The sequence below is a fragment of the Bombyx mori genome, chromosome 28 (assembly GCF_030269925.1).
Source record: "Bombyx mori chromosome 28, ASM3026992v2".
Lineage (NCBI taxonomy): Eukaryota > Metazoa > Arthropoda > Insecta > Lepidoptera > Bombycidae > Bombyx > Bombyx mori.
Window position 1 is genome coordinate 7,893,567 of NC_085134.1, and position 22,489 is coordinate 7,916,055.

Sequence of the window (22,489 nt, forward strand, 5' to 3'; positions counted from 1 at the left end):
TAATATTAAATTATCATTGTCTAATTATAATTGCATAAGTTGATAAAAAAAGCTATGCAATAGCTTTACCGCGGCAGTTCCCGAGTGGCACACGTTTTTTTTTTTTTTTTGTCTAGTATTATTTGATGATATGTATATAGTGATAGGTATGTAGGTTATAAGGTTGTTATAAAAATGAATAAATGCCAAAATTCTATCAGTTTTCTTTTCATATTACATTAAATAACGATTGATTTATATTTAACAACGTTTTAATGAGTATTTAATATCATCTTCACAAAGTGTATAATAATTATCATTTTCGCAGATTTAATAACAATTGTACACTAGAGTTCGCATGGTTTGATGATTGCAACAAATTCGCTTACAGGAAAAAATGCCAAATTTTGGCCGTTTTAAAATTTGAGACCAAAAGCGAGTTATTTAATGTTACCGTAATTATAAGTACAGTAAATTTAATGTCATGACAACAGGCGCGTGATCCTATAACTAAATATTCCTAAATACTGTTAAATTAGGAATTTTACAGTAAAAACTACCTCAAATCTCATTCGTATCACTGGTTCGAAATTCAAATTCTAACTTGTTTGCTATTTTTCCAATAATGCGTGTTGAAATTCGGCAATTTTAGTTAATCAGTATATTATAATACAATAATACAAAAAAAAGTAACTGGATGGATATTAGAACATTATTAAATACAAAATAAATACGATTTCTAAGCTTTTTAAAAAAGTTAATATTTAGATTGTCATCCGTGATGGCGTTATCAAAAAATCGTAAAATTAAAAATATAAATGAATATTATATAATGTTATCAATGAATGATTGACTTGATTGTGATGAAGCATTTTTCATGATTCAAATTCATGAGATCGTTACATTTTTGTACCGCAAAATTGAAAACGACCCTATTACAATGATGGTCATCTATATATTAATACGCGAAGCAAACACTTTGTATCCCTTTTTACGAAAATTGCGCGAACGGAGGAGTATGAAATTTCCCATACTTATAGAAAACATGAGAAGGAGTGCACAATGCTAATTTTTTTTTAAATAATGCATAAAATATAAATTTAGCCAATAAAGAAAACATTACACACACTAACATGTATTTGACACACTCACGCATATATACTATATATTTTGTTTATTGTTAAGTCTGTGGTCAAGTTGAGAATAGATTAATATTTATTTCTTCTTTTTTAAGGGATTTTATGACCTGGTAACTGAGACCTTTAAGTCATGTCTTATTTTAATGTTTATTCATATTTTTATGAAAAATGATATTATGGAGTGAATTGAAATGAAGATGATTAATTTGAGACATTAATCAACTGGGATGAAATAAATGAGATGATATGAGATGAAATATAATCTCAGTAAAATGGTGGTCATTTACTAAGATTTTTTCAGTGGACTTTTTGGAGGATCCCGATAAGTTACGTCCAGCGGCTTCGTTTCATTTTCCCACATTTTTGCACTTTCACAGATATCAAACAGTTAATAAACTACTATTATTACAAATTTAAACCCGAAGAAACACTAAATAGACAAAATAAAACAAATCACACAACTTCACTCCTCGCGTTCCCGCCAAAAAGTCTATTTATTTCTTTAATCTTATTTGTCTATAGTGTACCCTTAGCATAATCTGTGATTATAGAAGTAAAGACTTTGACAATAGAAACAAAATAATGTTCAAACTTATAATTTAAATTAATAATTACAGTCGAATTTCGACTACCGGCCGACCACTAGTAACTATTGTTACTCGATAGCAATCAATAAAATAACAAATCTAATAAATACTATAAGATCTGTTCTTTTTGTTCAGGACCCAGCCTCTAAAGTAGTCTAAGTTGATGAAATCAGTGGGATCGCTAGAGTCGCATTTTAGTGTCGAATCGTTCGTAGCGACGATTCCGTGGATGTACCACGCTCCGGTGCTATTCAATTCACGGGAATCCGGAACAAACACCATAAATCCGCTACCAACTAGCTTGCAGGCTTCGGATTCTACAAAAAAGGGGAGTCATAAAATATCAGTGACATAAAAAAATATTTTCACTAGTGATGGTGAGAAAATGGTAAATTAACGGATGAATTTTGAAGAAACCAAAGTCTCATACCCGAGCTTTCTGGTGAATGGCAAAACCATGTTTGACCATGAGATCGTTTCAGTCAAAGCGCATCAGACAAACACGATAATAATTGTATGATCCTTAATCCTTTGAAAGCACGTGGGTAGACGGACAGCTACCATAAACTTTATTGTTCCACTTACGATTGATAGATGTGGCGTTGAATTTGGATCCAAATTTCTCCTCCCTATAAACATTTACTTCTTTAGAAGACTTAAGCTTTTTCATATTCACTACCTCGAGACCTTCATCAATATCATCGCCGAGAGTTGTGCTTATGACCTGAAAAAAAAAAGTTGTTTATTTGCTGGCGATGGTAGACATGGCCCAATAAATTGGAAGCCAACCAACAATAGCATTACGGTAGTTGAGATGAGACTAATTTAGATTTGTTTTGGATTTCATTTTACATTTCTTTGTACCCATGTTGTTTGGTGTAAGCAGTATCTACACCCTTGTTCCGTACTATGGTGTACAATGCCTCTGGTTTTAAAACTGAACAAGGACAATCCAGATTGTAAACCATACGCGCTACCAATAAGTCGTAATCAACTTCCCAGATTAATATCTCTACATCTAATACACTCTCTATCCTACGGGAAAATATTTTATGGAACATGAGAGCCGTTAAAAATAAATCACCCTCACAGAATTATTGCTACTCGGGACGTATGATTGGCATGGAATGTTAATGTTTATAAAGATGCCTAAAATTGGACTGCATTTTGTTTTCTTTTTTTCGCTTTGACCAGATAGTAGCCACTATGGCACAAAGCCGCCGTGGGCTAATGGATAAGACGTCCGGTATATTCGGGTTGAGCGATGCACCGATGTTCGAATTTCAGGCGGGTACCAATTTTTCTAATGAAATACGTACTCAACAAATGTTCACGATTGACTTCCGTGGTGGAAATTATAATTTGCGTAATTACTAATGGTAGGACCTCTTGTGAGTCCGCGTAGGTGGGTACCACCACCCCGCCTATTTCTGCTGGGGAGCAGTCAAGCGTTTCAGTTTGAATGGTGGAGTAGCCGTTGTAACTATACTTGTAACTATACTACTATTTTTTGTGGAAACATAAAAATTCAGATAAAAAAACGTTGAGATGAAGTTCGCATACAAAATTTTTGCAATGAACATTATGATACAAAGTTTTTTTTTCCACAGGAGAAAATCGCCGGATCCCCACCCGCATGGCGGTATGTTGTATGTGGGAGTTGAACCTCACTAAAAACTCCTGCCGCTCACAGTCGGAGCTACTGAGACGGCGAGACAGGGTTTATGCAGAACATATTACATCCATCCCGCCGTCCCCCAGACGCCGGACCGGCGGCCGCCAGTGACACGACCGCCGGTTCCCTCGATCGACGGGCCAAGAGCCCGCATTGATGGTGCCGCGCTTAACCTTCTCCCGGAGCGGTCGGGGGAACGCGGTCCACCACGCCGCCCCACGCCTAGGCTCCTTCCCGCACAAAGCGGGTGGAGCCCGAAGTTCTTAGGGGGCCGGGTTACGGATGGGATCTCGGTCCCGACCTCCTGCTCGGCGGCGGCGGATTTCTGCGTAGTGAGGAGAGCTTTGACTCACTCGCCCCGCCGCCTCCTTCTGCGAGATGGTGCACTCGCAGAACTCGAGCATAGCCTTCCAGGACTCGTCACCGCCAAGCATCGACGCCACGACGCCAGGCAGCGACAAGTCTGGTCCTATCTTTGCGACCAGGATACGGCACTGCACCTCCCAAGCGGGGCAGACAGCGAGCGTATGCTCCGCCGTGTCCAGGTCGTGTCCACAATGGTGGGCCTCGTCGTCGGCTCAGCTCCTATCCGGTGCAGGTACTTTCCGAAGCATCCGAGCCCAGTCAGCACCTGCACCAGACGGAAGGTGGGGCATCCTCTGTCACGATTCACCCACTCATCAAAGACTGGGTAAACCGCCTCGACGGTCCGTAGACGGTAACCTACGGCGGTTGGTAACCCACGTGGGGTTGATCAACCGCCTCGACCACGATTCGAGCACGGACCGCCGAGAATGGCCCTCCGCGCCCGCAGCTCACTTTTGGAGGGATGCGCCACGCCCAGAGCACGAAGCTCGCTGTGCCACCGATAGTCGGCAGCGAGCGACTCCACCTCCAGCTCCCATGGCGGCGTCCCCGCCAACACACACGCCGTCTCGAATGAGACGATGCGATATCCACGGATGACCCTGATAGAAACGATGCGCTGCGGCCGGCGCAGGAACCGAGCCATAGCGGCCCGATGATACAAAGTTAGAACCACTTTAACGATTTAGTTTTGCGTATTTTTTATAGTCTTAACCTTGCTTCCAACGCTTAAATAAGTTATTACAGTTTTCGTGGTCGTGTAAAATTAGTTTTAATTATGTCTATGACTCTTGATACTATGTCACGAATTCTGAAGCCGACACGTGCTAAGTAGGCAGCGGATAAATAAATATACTCACAGATCCCTTGATGTCTTTCAAATTTAACTTCTTGTATGCGCTGAATTCCCACAGACACGCAGGTTGGACTTTTTCGTTAAACACCACATCGTTCTTCAGTTCTAACAACGCAATGTTATTTGTTCCATTTTCATAATTGTATCCATCGTAAACAAATACTGTTTCCACCTGGAATATTATGAATTAGAGCAATGTTTTTTTTTTTCTATCAATAAAATACCATCTCCTGATTCGTTTTGCTTTGGAATGCTGTTTTGAACAACGCGAAATCTGAGAAAAATACGTCGTAAGTAGTACTAATGGAAAGAGAAGAATTTTATTTTAGAATTATAGCAATTTTTTATCTTTAATTTTTAAAAAACTGTGCAATTTTCAGGATCGATCGGTCACTTGTCACTCACTTCAGCTTCCGAACTCATCTCAAGCCTGGATTAGGATCCGAAAGATTTACGTTGTAATCTTTCGTCGTGACGGTGTCTGATTAGAGATCCGTAAAACAAATGACCAATAAATTGACTAACCTCCATTTCCTGTAAGCATTCATCACTTGTGTTATTAAATTTCCCAAGAACCACAGACAGAGTTGTGGCGTTCTTCGCAACGCCTAAGTTTGTGACGCATTGAGCGGCTAAAATCAAAGTTTTTCAATTGTTAGATTGTCATTTTACCATCTTACCTCTAGACGTAATCAGCGTTGCTTATTTCGGCAGTTTTAGGAGCATGATCAAGCAGGCATTTTTACTTGTTATCATATATATATTATAGAATAAAAAAGCTGACCAGCAAAAAAACCAGCTCTATCTAGTGAGACATGGAAACCACAGCTTGGGCAATGAGGCTTACCCCGGGGTCTGAATCGTGCCCCGTAAGGATTCCCGAGAAATCGAGGACTTTTCATGTATATTTTAGGATATATATCTACAGATGGGGTTACGCATTCTTTTGCCTCTAATGTCGAACTTTTACAAGGTTCGTGTGCCAAGAATGCGTGGGTCTATGTGCTCAATGGTCGAAGATGGTAAATGCCTCTCACCCAACGCCCAATCTCCACTCAAGAGAGATCATCATCATTCTCCTGCCCTTCTCTCAGTTACCTGGGATTGGCACAATATGTTTTCTCCTTTTATACTCCTCTATCATATACCATTATTTCGCTCACTCCCCTTTTACACATATAGTCTTTCACTCAATCCATCCATTTTTTTCTTACGTCTACTTCTTTCCCTAAAGCCATTCATAATTAAAACTCTTTTACCACTTACCCCACTCAAGACAGATCCCGGGCAAAATTACGATTACGGAGCTTACCGCGGTCAACACTGTGTATTATGTTATTATTATTAATTTTTATTTATTTACTTAATGGCTCGAGTATCTTCTTTGTCGAACGACTCTGCCAATGTTAGGTAGATAGAATATCAGTGATATAGTTAAATGATAGTAGACGAGACGAATGAGAACGGGACATAAATTTGTAAATATTTTTATAGTTTAATATTAGTGCGGGAAATAAAATAAGCTAATGCATTTACAAATTTAGGTTTAGGGAATAGTTCATATTAACTGGGAACGGGATGTTAGTGTTAGTTAGTACACAGTATAGTGGTGGGCATTCATCATAAGATCTATTGTGGGATTAAACCTCACCTGTCAAAACATATCTCTGTAATATCAACGTTCCAGCGCATATTGTAGAGTTGTCGTCTCTGATAAGAGCATGCCAAGGCATAGGTTCTTCGTTTCCACCGCATTGTTTTTCGGAGATTTTAATTCTTCCACAGTTGTCATCGTGTTCTGTATAAGTAGATGAGGCTGTTGATTTATATCCGTCGATATATTCGTCTAAGATTCCCTTGTGGAAAAAAATGTAATTTTTTAAATCGTGTGTGGTTTGTACATTTGTTTACGGACAACCATTAAAGGCCGGCTAAAATTGGAAACGTTAATGTGATTTGTGGCAAATAGAAAATAGTCTGGAAAAAATTGAACAAGTATGTAATTTAAAAATAAAAAAAATTTAAGCCATAAAAGAGTGTTTGATTTAAAAACAGAACATCAACGTTCGTTGGCTTAGCGACTGAACTTCTTAAATATCTTCTTTATGCTGCCTTTGTTGTTAAGTTACTATGATATGGAAAAAAACATTGGTGCCTATTCCAGCTACAGGCTCAGAATGGACCAGACCAGATCGAAATAATAGATAAAGTAATAAAAAAATACTGATTGCAAAAAAATACTCTGGAAGAAAACGATGATCAGACAATTCTTAACATTGATGTGAATAAATACTATGTTGGCTTGTTTTCATTCTTTGATGAGTGATTGATCCCACGGTCCATCCGATGTTAAGTTGTTCCATTTGCCGTTGACGGTCACGTCACTCACAAAGGACGACAAACAATTGCGAAAATCATAAAATTCGCGGGTCTGATTTTTATCACTCGATGTTATTCTTTTATACAAGTTGTTGGTGAACATGTGTCAAATACATTTTTCGTTGGGAAATTTGATTAATGATATTGTCTGCGGGATTCGAATAGTCGCATTGCTGGATATGAGTGCATCGGACATCTTATTCATTATCCCATAACAACGATATAGCTTGATTTCACTGCTGCTTGAGATACAGGTTTTATCACCTAGTTCAAGCACAGATGCACATTATGCTTGTGTTTCTACTTCTATGTTAATAATAAATAAATAATAAATAATAAATAATAAATAAAATAGTAGTACAAAGTCTACTGAGGTTTATTTTTAATTACTTTCTGAAGCTATAATCCAACTATATTTTCTTTATTGATTTAATGTATATTTTATGCATTATTTAAAAAAATAATATTAGCATTGTGCACTTCTTCTCTATATTCTCTATAAGTGTGGAAAATTTCGTACTCCTCCGTCCGCGAAATTTTCGTAAAAAGGGATACAAAGTTTTTGCTTCACGTATTAATATATAGATAAAACATACATTAGGCTTTTACTTACAAGTGCCGGGTGCTCGCAGTATTCGACAAAGTTTAAGTTAATAGTGGTCGGGTAAGGTACTACGGATAAGTTTAAACCTATCACATCTGCACTGAAATAGGGTCCGCCTTTAAAGTATTTGATGAAGAACATTCCGTCAGCAGAGGAAGACACTCTTGCTAATTTGCCTATGTCGTTGCTCTGAAAAAATTAATACATAAATGGGATTAAATATAAGAAGTAAAACTAAAAATAGTACCAAATTAAAGGAATTCACAGGATACAAGAAATTTTTACAGGTGGTAGGACCTCTTCTGAGTCCGCGCGGGTAGGTACCACCACCCTACCTATTTAATTCTGCCGTGAAGCAGTAATGCGTTTCGGTTTGAAGGGTCGGGCAACCGTTGTAAATATACTTGAGACCTTAGAGCTTATATCTCAAGTCGTAGATGTCTACAAGTCGGTGCTCTTAGGTACTTCAAGCACCGGTCATCGTTCTCGTCGAACCCGTCGCCCGCGACGAAGGGTGCGGCGAGTAAATTAAACCACACACACACAGTCCACTGAGTTTCTCTCCGGATCTTCTCAGTTCATTTTAGCAACATCGTCAGGTCTGAACCCGTGAGCTCACCTACTCGTTAAGGTTACGCTGATATGATCTCTCTAGACCATCAGCTTAGGAACAAAAAAAGTTTATGAAGTAAACAAAATATTTGATTTTAACCGAGACGCTTAGAGAAACGATAAAAAATTACTTACCAGAGTCACATTGGCGGGCGAATCAAATTTCATTTTGATTGTCGTGTGTTCGGGGAAAGGGCCGTGTATAAATAAATTGTATTTAGTTTCTACCTCCGGTGCCAGACCCGGTTCATATGATATAGATACTTCACTGTTTCCGATGCAAGGGGTGGCATGAAGAAGTGGATTCCCAATGAAAGCCCAATGCTTATTATAATCCTTAGCATTCGTACACACTAAAATCCCAATCAGGAATAAAACTTTGCTTAAGCCGTACATTTTCCCGCACGAAATTTTATTATAATCGGATATAAACATTTTAGCGAAACGTCCAGTCGCTAAGAAGTTTCTATATTGAATCCGCAAGATACAGTCTTGTATTAGATTTTATTCTATTTTTCCTTAACAATGACCTTTAGTAGATAAATCACTAATAACCGGCTTTAGTGGGGATTTGTTGTGATGCTTAGCTAAAACTGGATTCCGTTTTTGAATTTACTTTAGGCTCCGTGATTGAGGAAACTGTTTATATTTAATTCTTCTAAAGTTTATAAATATTACCATGGGAATACACAGTGAGTCATACCAGAACAGAGTAGCAAGTTACATAACCGATCTATTTATAGTAATAATAAATAATATAATTGACATTATAGAGTTATCATAATAATAAAATATATCGTATACATTAAATTGTGTAAAGAAAAAAATGGACAATGGTATGGCGTGGTATGGACATGTGATGCGTGTGAATATAAATTAGCAATAAAAAATATTATTTATGATTTTATTCAATCCTTCTAATTTATCGATATTTAAGTCTCTCTGATGTTTTTGACTTTAAATAAACCTTGGAACTTATAACCTTTGTCATTTTTAACAAGCTATGCGAGTATGAGCATCACTTTTTCACTATAGTATTTAAGAGAAAGAGAGAGAGAGAGAGAGAGAGAGTGTATGCTTTATTGTACACCAAAATAAACAAAAACGTAAAACATTAAATACACAAAAATTACAATGGGTGGTCTTCTCGCTTATCACTTCAGGAAATTAACCTCAGTGCACTACTTATCATATAAAATACAAATATTTATAAATAAATTCATTTTACATTGACCTCCCGCAGCCATTGAACTCAGAATCATGTCTGAGAAAACTGGCCAGTCCACAAACAGCTTAGGTAGAAAAAAAAAGACTTTCATTCCTGCGTAGACCAAATTGTACGTCGGCCCTAGTCGGCCTCAGGAACCCAGGCATCTTTTTTTTTATTGCATATGTGGTTGGACGAGCTCACGGCCTACCTGATTTTAAGTGGTTATTGGATCCCATATACGTCTACAACGTAAATGTATATGTTATGAATACAGTATTTTCTTTGGTTTTCGCGAGCTGTAGATAAGATTCAAATTGCTTTTACGGCTTAATCTCTCTCTTTCTCTCTCAAAAGTATAATTATTTGAGTATCCATTTTCTTACTTGTCTTTGTTTGCAAACCAGCATACGATCCACTTTTTTTTTAATTGCTCTTATGAGTGGACGAACTCACAGCCCACCTGGTGTTAAGTGGTTAGTGGAGCCCATAGACATCAACAGCTTAAATGCGTCGCCCACCTTGAGATATAAGTTCTAAGGTCTCAGTATAATTACAACGGCTACCCCGCCCTTCAAACCGAAACGCATTACTGCTTCACGGCAGAAATAGGCAGGGTGGTGGTACCTACCCGCGCGGACTCACAGAGGTCCTACCACTGTCATTGACATTGACAATGCTAGGAGCACAGCCATGCTTGTCTACTGTTGAAACCTGTCATTAAAGCCTCTTTCACACAACTTAGGATATCTCTTGTTATTATATATTTGGCAATCAAAAACGAAGACAATGAACTTTATATTCATGGACGTATTACAGATTTTTACATCTGCCCCGAAATACGAATGGCTTTTGAAGTGTGAACCGAAGAATATTTTACTATCAGCAGAGTTCAGTCTCGCAGCATCAGCTGCGCTGCCACTCAAATAGAATAGACATATTCGCGCTCAAAATTTAAATCGAAAGTGTGCATCGGACGAAACTTGTTATCCTCACAAGCTGTTGCACTGAATCAGTTAGTTTGAGTCAAGTAACTTATTTTATTTGGTTTTTAGCTCGCTGCTTTCGCCTGTGTGGACTATAATATTATTATTTTTTGCTTAGATGGTTGGACGAGCTCACAGCCCACCTGATGTTAAGTGGTCACTGGAGCCCATAGACATTTACAACGTAAATGCGCCACCCACCTTGAGATATAAGTTCTAAGGGTCTCAGTATAGTTACAACGGCTGCCCCACCCTTCAAACCGAAACGCATTACTGCTTCACGGTAGAAATAGGCAGGGCGGTGGTACCTATCCGCGCGGACTCACGAGAGGTCCTACCACCAGTAAAAACTAGTGGTCCCGCAGTAGTCGAAATTCGATTATAATTAATTGTAATTATAAGTTTGAAGGTTATTACCGTTCTATTGTCAAAAGTTATATCTATACTAATATTATAAAGAGGAAAGATTTGTTTGTTTGTTTGTTTCGAATAGGCTCCGAAACTACTGGACCGATTTGAAAAATTCTTTTTCCATTAGAAGCCGACATTGTCCCTGATGAACATAGGCAACTTTTTTATTTGTTTTTTTCATTTTTTTTTATTAAATTTTTTTGGTTTCATGTGTGTTTTAATGTTTCCGAAGCGAAGCGAGGGCGGGTCGCTAGTACTTCTATAATCACAGATATCGCCAAGGCTACAACTATAGATAAACAAATAATATTAAAGACAAACAACATTAATCTATTCTCAATTTGACCACAGACTTTACAATAAACAAAAGATATTATATGCGTGTGTGTGTGTTTCAAATATATGTAGTGTGTGTAATGTTTTTTCTATGTAAATTTTGTTGTAATTTATCTATGTAATTTTTATTTATTGCTTAGCTGGGTGGACGAGCTCACAGCCCACCTGGTGTTAAGTGGTTACTGGAGCCCATAGACATCCACAACGTAAATGCGCCACCCACCTTGAGATATAAGTTCTAAGGTCTCAGTATAGTTACAACGGCTACCCCGCCCTTCAAACCGAAACGCATTACTGCTTCACGGCAGAAATAGGCAGGGTGGTGGTACCTAAACGCGCGGACTCACAGAGGTCCTACTACCAGTAATTCCGAAATAAACAGACAAAGTGTCTATCATATTAACAATATGAGCCAGGTAATTTCTAATATCAAACTGAATCAAAATAAAATCTTTAAATGACATAAACTTTTTTGCATCACGCATTAATATGAAACAAATATTCTGCTCCAAGCAAACATCTGCCTATGAGTCAAAACTATATGAAACCTGTTAGGTAGTTTCAAACACATGAGCAAACAGACAGACAAGAATTCTAAAAGTATGTATCTGATTTGATCTCTTTTTGTCTTTGATCACAGATTATTATCTTTAGGTAGTAAGAGTAGGAAGTCGCCTTTTTATTTTATGATATTTATTAAATTTACAAACAGATCGGTTTACTACTGCATTCTTATATGTATTGATCGTTTTTCCCAAGAAATAGCCTGGTTAACATATCACTGTGATACAATATAACTCAATTAGCATTATCCTACCAGGGAATGAGGAAATAATATTTACTTAACTCTTCATATGAGGAAATCTTACGATAGGAACGCAAGAGTAGTTTAAAAATACAGGAAAATCTAGGTTCCTTTTAAAAAATATAAAAATAAATATGCACCTAGAGATTTGCAAAACCGCTAGTGATAATCGAATGTACAGGCCACTTGATATAAAATTTATATTAACCATAAGCACAAGCTAAAATGAATACACATAATTCCAATTTAAGTCAGATAAAAGGGCAGATGAGTTCTTAAGGCCTGCATTTTTTCCTACACACGAGAAACAAGTTAGGTTACGAAGAATTTCAACAGATTTTTTTTAATCCGAACACGCATTTGGTTTTGTGCAGAAAATGTGTGAAAGATACCATCAGGTGTTATATGCTTAGCTGTGTTTATAGATTAGCTGTTCGAAAATGTTAGCCCATTCTTTGAGGATACTCTGATATTTTTTAGATTAATGACTACATATACGCACACTTTGGAAAAAATAATGTAGCAGGAGCAAATAGGTTGAATTGTAGCGGGAGGACTGCAAGTGCCTTTCAAACAGGCTCCCGACAAGTACTCTTAAAGGCCACAGGAGTATACTGGATGTGGAAAATGCTGGACCGGTCGTGCTGGACCGGTCGTTGCTGTGCACTTTGAAAGCCTTTGTTTAGGCAGTTTGTAAGTTAATGATACGTATTGCCTGATCGAAAAGTTGGGTGGGTGACGCATTTACGTTGTAGATGTCTATGGGCTCCAGTAACCACTTAACACCAGGTGGGCTGTGAGCTCGTCCATCCATCTAAGCAATAAAAAAAAACTTGACCGACACTGTTCAACAATAACTAGCGTAAACTCAAAAATACTGAAGCGGGTTAGTAGCAATCTAACCGATTCTTGGACAAATCTTCCGGAGCCAAAACTTATTCACTAGATGCTGATCGATGACTCGAACAAACAAAAAAAAAAGCAGAAAACACATCGCGTATATCCGTATATACCTACACCGGCCGAAAAACAAAACATGTAAATTCATGAACACGACGTGAATAAATAGTTGGTTCGAATCCCGAACGCGGCGCAGATGGTCGAAAAATTTTTGCACTCCTCCTCTGACGGATGGCGGGACGGACAGCCGATCCAAGTTTTTTGCGTACACTCATCAATATTAAAAAGTTCGGCACATGCCTTTTATGGGGTGCCCGGTTTGTGTTTTTTGGGTTACGTCAAACGATAAAAAAATTTGACCGATAGGAATGCGGATGGTTCGATGTGTATACGTATGTAGATAAGGCAATTGGAACACAGCAGAATTGATACCACGGTCATTTATGAGAATATGAAATCGAAAATTCGATTGCAGGAACAGCAAATCCATTGACTTTTTTTTTCCAACCCAATTTTTATTTGGTCTTATATGTCCAAACATACACCGAAGCTATAGCGAAAAGGCTTCCATCTTTTTTTTATTGCTTTGTTGGAGGACGAGCTCATAGCCCACCTGGTGTTAAGTGGTTACTGGAGCCCATAGACATCTACAACGGAAATGCACCACCCACCTTGAGATTTAAGTTCTTAGGTCTCAGTATAGTTACAACGGCTGCCCCACCCTTCAAACCGAAACGCATCCTTCGCTTTATGAATAGGCAAAAATACATGACCTGAGTGTATTTATTAAGTTCTATTAAGTTCAAATAGCTCCAAATCAAACAAAGGCTTTCGTTGATTGTGCAATTACGAATCCTTAATATGTTTGGACATATCATTCGTAATGAAAGCTCATTGGAACGTTTAGTGGTTCAAGGAAGAGTAGACGGTCAACACTCTCGCGGCCGATCATCCACAAGGTGGACAGACTTGGTTAAGTTATCTACGAAGTGTTCCCTTACTGAGTGTACACGTACCGCCACAAATAGAGAAAGATGGAGAAGTCTCTCAAAAGCCGCAATCAAATATTAAGACTTACGTAACCACGACCATTCAGCCAGGAGTGAACGACTGAGTAGAAGAAGAATTAAGTTCAACCATGAGTAAAATTAAATTGCAAATCATAGTTACATCATTTCATTCTAATCCTCAAATACGCAGACACCAAACGTGACGCCAAATAAAACCCGGTCAATGTGAACCCAATTGGAAAAACAACGAAACTTTGTATATAGGAATATTCCTTTCCCAAAACTCATTACGCTAACGCGGAAACATACATGCTATCTTTTTTATTGAATTTCGACGGTCAAAGCGACTGGCGGTGCTTTGTGAAGTTGCCGGTTGCCCGATCAACTTTGTGCTTTTTGCCAGTACCTACTGCTAGAAATTTGAATATTTGGTGCAAGTTAAAAGATTCCTTTTTTTTTTCTACTTAAGCTGGTAGCCTTGAGAGGCTATTCCAGCGTAACCATAACTAGTAGTTAAGCTCACGAGGCTCAAACCTGACGACGTTGCTAACACGAACCCTAGCAAGAGCCGTGCTTCGCAGAATCTACCACCGGATCGGAAACGCGACCCACTGAGAAGATCCGGCGAGAAACTCAGTGGGCTGTGTCTGAGGGTTAATTTACTCGTCGAGCCCTTCGTCGCAAGCGACGGGATCGACGAGAACGGTGACCGGTGCTTGAGGTACCTAAAAGCACCGTTTGTGGATCGGGAGGATCCGAGATGACGTGTTTTGGGCGACGTCGACTGCTTTCCATTCTTTAAAAGATTGCCATTGTTTGAGTTATCTTTTTTTAGACATAGACTTCGGTTTACCGTCATCTATACATTTAAGTGACGTAATTAATCTAATCTGTATGATTTAGACTGAGAACCCGGTCAGAAGAACCGCACTGTTTATATAAACCGTGCAGATAACATTGATTCATTAGCTATTCTAATGCTACCGAGAATGACACCCAAAAACGGGCTTTGAGAACCGACTATCTACATTGGCTACAGCTTGTATTTAAATATTATTTGGCATTTCATTATAAGGCATTCTAATTAATTTCCTATTGTAATACAACGAAGGAGCTGATGAACAAGGATAAAAGCAAATGAGTTATTACAACGTGTATTACATAGATACACAGTGCTAATATTATCCAATTAATTTAGTCTCTAGATAAAAGACACAGGTAAACTAACCCGTCCTAAAACTACCACAATATTATTAGCCAGTGCTACTTTTGAAGGAAAAATCACAGTGTTTGTATCCTGACTTTGTATCTTCCCATCTTTATCTGAAATTCTTTAGTTTCAGTCTAGTTGGGTTTTTATCTGCACGTGTTCAAATATCTACTCTTACTCCAATTCTATACTCACTAGTTCAATTCACTACAGCAAAGTAGTGAGAAATTTACATTCTTGCATTTGGCTCCAGTTAAAGCTCGAAGCGAAGAACGTGAGCTTTTCTACTCGTCTACCTCAATAAAATCCTGGCGTCTATAATCTACACCACACTCCAGTATAAGAGTAAATCGTCTCTGGAAACTTGGCCAGCGTCCAGATCACGTACTGCCGTGGTATTATAAAACATTTAGTTATTGAACTTCAGTCTTTTGAGGTTTCATTGGTTTGCATTTCAGAAAATAGTAGAAGCGCAGAGGAGTATTAGGAATGGGCTTGAAGATTGACAGGGAATAAATTCAAATGCCAATTGTCTTAAAAGTATACTTTTTTGGCCGACTTAATAAAGACTTTTCAACTGGACTTTTCAACTTTGGACCGGTTTTTTATCTCTTATTGGTCAAACCTCGCACTTTACGGCCATAGCAGGAACGGATCCTCAAAATAGACAAAAGCATCGACAATGTAGAATCTACAGAGATCATTCCTTCGGTGCATAGCCGTATTCACGCTGTCATGCTTATGGGATACTTAAAACTAGATGATCCTTGAGTATATCAAATGTTCGCAAAGACATAAGTAAATCATTCGAATAAATATATCAAGCATTTTACACATTAAGGAATGATACTGCAAGTCACATTGACGCAACTAAACGCAACCTTGAAGCTCCGAAATATAAACGTTTTGAGTTAAACATTATATAATGAGAAACTTCCATGATATCCGGTAATCAAAAAACTCCGCGTCGTGGCGTTATTCCCTCCATGAATTTTTTAGAGCCACGTACCCGTTTAGAAGATAAGATTAATTGAAAAGTTAACATGAGTTATTTCGGCTCGTAATGAGTTACCAGTTTCAAACGGTGAACGTATATGCAAAAGGACACGAACTGAGATTCGAGGAACTAAGGGAACTGTTGGTCTTATGCTCGCGTACCTTTGTTAGCATGCAAGTCATGTAATGTGAAAGTCATTCGTGTCCTTTTTTTGCCTGTGTCCAAACCTCCTGTGAGGTCCCCGCACCTAAGGCACGCGCGGTGTATATGGAACTGTAGATTAAGGTATTCGAGGCTAGAGGAAGCTGAATTTTTTTTCATTATTGCCCCTCTCAAATATGTAAATAGCCCGCATATTGCTAATGTTATTACCGTCCCTTGACGCTGGCAAATGGCAGGGACAGAGCTAGGGTGCTGCCTATTAGAAACAACTCATTAAGAGTGGTGCATGGCAAAAAATATTACTGGAAACACTCTCTTTTAGGTAACCGGTAATAAGTTGCTTTGACGGCAGATGCTGTGATGGTAAATCGAAGGGACGTAACATTGGAACATTAATATAGAACAGAAGATAATGAAATTCTCACAAATCATTTGGAAATTTGTGAGAAAGAATTTTTTATAAATATTGTAAATTAGTTAAACATATTCTCAAATAATTAATATCGTCCAGTTAATAATACATTAGATCTAATTTAATCAGATAGTAACTTACATATGTGTGTGAGTGTGTGTGCGTGCGACTGCGTGTGTGTGTGTGTGTGAGCGTATGTGTGTATGTATACATGGTATTTAGGCATCTGTTCAGTTGTAAAAAAAAAACTGTATGCACCTGTTTTGAATTGCAATCCAGATTGTTATGTTAAACATTTAAACTTATAATTTCTTTGGTTGTAATTTGTTTTGTGCATCAATAAAAAGAAAAAAAAAATCGGCTCGTCTACAATCTGAATGGCACTCTTCTCTTTGTATAAAGTCAAATGGAAGCGCTAGTTCTAGAAATAGCTTTTAATTAATAATTATTAAACACGAGTATGACTCAAGGTAATATTTTATTATTAAATCTTTCTTTTAGTAGTCTTCTACAGCTTTTTGCTCGGTTTGTGTCCAATGAATTCATTGCATGTTTAATTTCCACGTTCAGTTCGAGGTAACCATTTCAGTACTATTGTGCCCCTTCTATAATCATTGTATCGTATGAAATATGTGGATACTACTGCCATTTGTGGGCTCAGACTTTTGGTGCGACGTCGAGACTTGGATTTTTTTTTAGATTTCCATCTTTCTAACACAGGCTTTGTAGGGAAATTCCAAGTATAGCTCGCTCGGTATTTTATTGACTTTAATTTTGATAATAGTTTGCTTAGTAAGTGACCATGTTTTCGTTTCATATAAATTTTAAGGCTTGTGGGTTTTACAAATAAACAGAAACCCTTGTGTATAGAATTGAGTTTGAAAGTTTTTTATGCTTCTATGTCAGTTCTGAGGATAAAAAGTTTGTTTTTCTTTTAATTCCTTTTTTGTGGGACTATAGGAAGTCACTGCTATTCCGTTTAAGAATTAGTGATGATAGGAGTACTAAAGGAGACATATGAGATAGAATTTACTACGATGATAGCGTGGGAAGTTTATGGATGTAATGCTGCGGGCGTCCTATGCCTGAACCAACGCGATAGCAATGCACCTACTACTGCACTATACTCTTGACTGTTAGAAGTGATCAAAAATATTTGCAGAGTTTACAGACAGATTGGCATTTACGTCACGACCAGTTATCCTCTCGATACATCTGACATTCCATCAATGGACTTTTTATTGCTTTAAATAGGTTAAGTATTTGATGATCCATCATGTATTAGATGGTTACTGGTACTCATAATACGAACACGAATACCGCCACGCATCTAACACAGGAAGCAAAAGTTTCAATTCTAAAGTTTAGTGGATTCCCAAATTGGAACGCTAATTACCTACTCGAGACCACGAAACAGCCAATGCTGGTTTAAAGTATCTTAATATTTAATGTAATATCTACTGTGGATGAACAGTAATTAGTGCAGATTAACAATCAGGACACCCAGAAGTGATGGGACCGAGAGCGTTTAATGAGAGGGTCATTAGGACGGCACGTGATCTGATTACCATAGATTTTTTTAGCCTTGCGACAAAGTGGTTCGGTCAGCGAGTCAAGAAGCGATTAGAATGTAGTCCAAACATTTTAATGCTCAGATTTCTGAGCAGTTTACTCGCCACGTCTATAGTTCACGTCACAAAAAACTAATCAGTTCTAAATTAAAGCTTGTAATCCTTTCATATTCTTTTTATTTTTAACATAAGAAAGCGGGTTTTTGAAAGAGGGTTTTGGATGAGAAAGAAGGATGTAAGTGAGCTTACTGTTTTTTTTAATGATTGAAAATTTACTGGTGGCCCGGAGGCCTTTTCAGTTTCACCAGGACAGGTGGGCGAGCAAAGGCTTAGCTAGGAGGGGTAGAATTTGCTAACAGGAGGAGACCTAACAACTCAAGAGCAGCTGCTTCGCGAATTAATCTACTACCGTATCGGAATCGCTGCAAAGATCCGGCGAGAAACTCAGCAGGCTGATGCATGGGTTAGATTGCACGTCGAACTCTTTGTCGAGTTCCACGAGTATGGTTACTGGATTGGGTCTGATGGATGCTATTGGATCTGATGGATCCGTAAGGACGTGTAGTGAGCTTACTGTGAATTGCAGAACGAAACTACTGTTTTCTTTTTTTCCATCAGACTTCTATTTACACAGCGGCGACATATAAATATTAACAAATATTTCCCATTTAAAATCAATATTTATAAAAATACATATCCACGGTGAGGAATTTCAACTGTTATTCATGAACCATTCAACATTAGATGTACCTATTGTGCCTATTTATTACAGCACAATAAATAAAATAAAACATTATTTTCCGCTCATCTTCACAATGAATACGTACCGTTAACAAAAGAAATTGCCATTTTATAGCCTTTATATTTATGTTAGTAGAGGTCGGAGGGGCACCAAAATTTTCAACAATAATTTTTTGGCACTGAACCCCCCTACTTATCGTAAGGTTCGCTTTGTTATTATTTCTTTTGTTTTCATTAAATTTTACCTCTAATACCTGTAAACAATAATACCGAGTTTAATGATACTTTACTATACCTTTTAATTGCGATATTTAGTTGCTCAAATCACCACTTATGCATGAGTGTGAGTGTAGTCGTGAGTTTTGTGCTCATTGATTATAATACTTAAAGAGACAGAGAGATGATGTTTGTGCAATTGCGAAATCAGAATCCCGATTTGCTGACCCTACTTCATGACTATCGCACCTTCAAGGTCACCAATGCCAAGATACTATCATAAAGTATCCTCCTAAAATCTTCTTGGAAGAACAAACAGTAATAGTACTAATTTTACAGGAATACAGGAATGAAAGAGTTCGGAATTCCGTTTTAACTATTTATTATCGCTAAGGTATATCTTCTGCGTTCTATTCTGAACTGCCTTATACATCTATTTATCTATTACAAGATTGATCATGCCCCCGTAAAAGTATGACAGAGCAAAAATTGTGATAGCTCTCCTCCGAAATGGTTCTCCGCGTCTTCATTTATCTCGAAGATGTATTTCTTGCATTCGCTGTTTCACACACACACGGGTATAGGACTGACCTAGATACTGAACGATTTTGAAGTGAGATGTTGTATTTTTGACATTATTTACTGCAGCATATGTGGTTTTTTTTTATTGCTTAGGTGGGTGGACAAGCTCACAGCCCACCTGGTGTTAAGTGGTTACTGGAGCCCATGGACATCTACAACGTAAATGTGCCACCCACCTTGAGATATAAGTTCTAAGATCTCAGTATAGTTACAACGGCTGCCCCACCCTTCAAACCGAAACGCATTACTGCTTCACGGCAAAAATAGGCAGGGCTGTGGTACCTACCCGCGCGGACTCACAAGAGGTCCTAACCACCCAGTGAAAAGTAGTATAGTGTAGTGTAGTAGTAGTATTGTTTGTATGGACTGCAGTAATTGACGTCTAATGGCTACCCTAGGACTTAGTTTGGCAAACTTGGCTTACCTTATCTTACCTAGCATTTTGGTTGGAGCCAAAAACTATATTCATAATATACAAAACTAGTAAATTGATTTTTGATAAGTTCAATTAGATTTTTAAGAAAGAAACTGGAAAAGAACTTAGCGAAGACTGAATACGCTCCACTGCAGCTATGGCTAAATCAATTCAAGGACTCTCATCAAATAACACATTCCAGTCAGATCTGTTGAAGCTATTCCCGTGTCATATTTGATGATACTACGAGAAGAGAATTTCACTGAAGTGTCAAAATCAACTGTACCAAGGCTCAAGTCAATGCGATTAACTATGTGTATTCATATTACAAGATTACAAACACTGGTGGTAGGAGCTCTTGTGATTCCGCGCGGGTAGGTACCACCACCCTGCCTATTTCTGCCGTGAAGCAGTAATGCGTTTCGGTTTGAAGGGTGGGGCAGCCGTTGTAACTATACTTGAGATCTTAGAACTTATATCTGTCTATCTAGGGGCTCCAGCAATCACTTAACACCAGGTAGGCTGTGAGCTCGTCCACCTATCTAAGCAATAAATAAATAAAAACATAGACTCATTCATTTTTGGAACGAATTTCCTTAATGCGGCTTGCGATAGTTCGTCACGCAACAAAAAATACCGATTTACTTTAAGAATATCTTTGCGAAGCAAGTACACTTTACCGGCGTCTAACTTTTTAAGATACGCACGTTTCAATCGATGATCAACTACTGTTCGCTATAAAAATTAAAAGACTATTGTCACTTATACCAATAAATACGTTGAAAGTAAGGTTACGAGATAAGAACTCACTCGCAAAAGTCTTTTACTAAATATAATAATATGCAGATACCCGCAAACATTACTTTAGGCGTCGGCCAAAGTTTAAATTGGTTTGGTGGAAATTTCGATAAGAAAATGATTTAAGCTCGAAACTTTATATTTAACTTTGGTTATTTGAACAATACATCTGTGATTGTAATTTAGGATGTATGCTTAGTTTCGTAATTAATTTTGTTCATCAATCGTTATATTGGGTGTAGAGAGATATTTCTCTAACCGTAATAAGTAGTATTGTATAGGTATAAGCTTCGGCAATTGGATCCGGTTGAGGATGTGCCAATTGCTTAGGTACGGAACAAATTGAAATCTATATATATAAAAGAAAGTCGTGTTAGTTACACTATTTATAACTCAAGAATGGCTGAACTGATTTGGCTGAAAATCGGCGAGGAGCTTAGAACCAGGAGAAGGACATAGGATACTTTTTATCACGTTCCCGTGGGACGTGACATGAAACGTGATATAACAAAACGCAACTGATATGGAATAACAAAACGCAACTGACAGCTAAACGTAATATATTCTATGCTTAATTATTAGTAGAATTTTGAAGTTGACATGTTTAAAACAAACAGTGTGGCGGAACAAAGTTCGCCGGGTCCGCTAGTTTTTAATATCAGAAAGTCCTTCAATTGTCAGCCAATGGGTGACTAGAAAAATAATAACTCAATATTATGAGTTTCATTAGTACAAAAGTGCCGGTTCAGTGCTCTCTCACAATATTTGCTCAGTTCGAATATTTAAAATGCAAATCAGCTTCACGTAGTCCTTGTTGTCGAGGAATAAGAAACTTCATAGATTTTTCAATGAAGCCTCATTAAGAATGTTAATTATAACGGGCAGACTAGAATTTTAAAAACTAAGGAACTTGGTAATTAAATGTTAGGTGTCCTCTTTCCAGTAAGCGAATCGGGCCTTCATGATTGGATAGAGGCTTTTGCTCTAAAAGCACAAACATCTTCTGAAACATCTTCAGAATTCTGCATATGAGATGAGGTTCACAAGTATCAGCTATTTTTATTTGACTCCCCGTTGTAGACTTGCCCACTGAGTTTCTCGCCGGATCTTCTCAGTGGGTCGCGTTTCCGATCCGGTGGTAGATTCTGCAAAGCACTGCTCTTGCTGGGGTCAGTGTTAGCATCACTCCGGCTTGAGCCCCGTGAGCTCACCTACTAGTTAAGGTTACGCTGAAATAGCCTCTCAAGGCTATCAGCTTAGGTAGGAAAAAAAAAGCTGTAGACTGTCCGAATCTTTATCTGGCGGTACCGTAATTTCTGACAAAACGCCTTGCTCCGACTATCGTGCGAAGAGACAGGTTTTGCTGGGCCTGTAACCTCTCCCGCAAAGTTTGCGGGATGCCAGGCCGAAACTGCGTACGTGATACGGGAACGGACATACGTCTTGTAAATGGCGAACTTAGTCCTGACCGGCAAACGGAGGCTAACCGGAGGCCTATACCGGCCGGAGGAGGTATCTTGCAAGAGTTTAGCC

The 22,489-nt window shown here is 38.2% G+C and overlaps 1 protein-coding gene across 1 annotated transcript; it reads right to left on the reverse strand.

The window, feature by feature from the left end:
- Window positions 1-1,576: 1,576 nt before the first annotated feature.
- Window positions 1,577-8,749, reverse strand: LOC101739378 (CLIP domain-containing serine protease B9). The gene is made up of 7 exons (XM_062676831.1): window positions 8,333-8,749; window positions 7,595-7,774; window positions 6,254-6,458; window positions 5,128-5,234; window positions 4,607-4,774; window positions 2,291-2,429; window positions 1,577-2,022 (listed from the first exon to the last, which is right to left on the reverse strand). Exons 1-7 carry the CDS (start codon window positions 8,630-8,632, stop codon window positions 1,805-1,807), a joined length of 1,317 nt encoding a protein of 438 aa, XP_062532815.1. The 5' UTR covers window positions 8,633-8,749; the 3' UTR covers window positions 1,577-1,804.
- Window positions 8,750-22,489: the final 13,740 nt, after the last annotated feature.

What these genes read in the sequence shown, in the direction of transcription:
- LOC101739378 (XM_062676831.1), bottom strand. Translation starts at nt 8,632, where the DNA reads ATGTTTATATCCGATTATAATAAAATTTCGTGCGGGAAAATGTACGGC. An exon ending in ACAGAGATATGTTTTGACAG is followed by an intron (nt 5,235 to 6,253) that starts GTGAGGTTTAAT and finishes CTTTGATTTTAG; the next exon opens with CCGCTCAATGCGTCACAAAC. An exon ending in AATGCTTACAGGAAATGGAG is followed by an intron (nt 4,775 to 5,127) that starts GTTAGTCAATTT and finishes ATAATATTCCAG; the next exon opens with GTGGAAACAGTATTTGTTTA.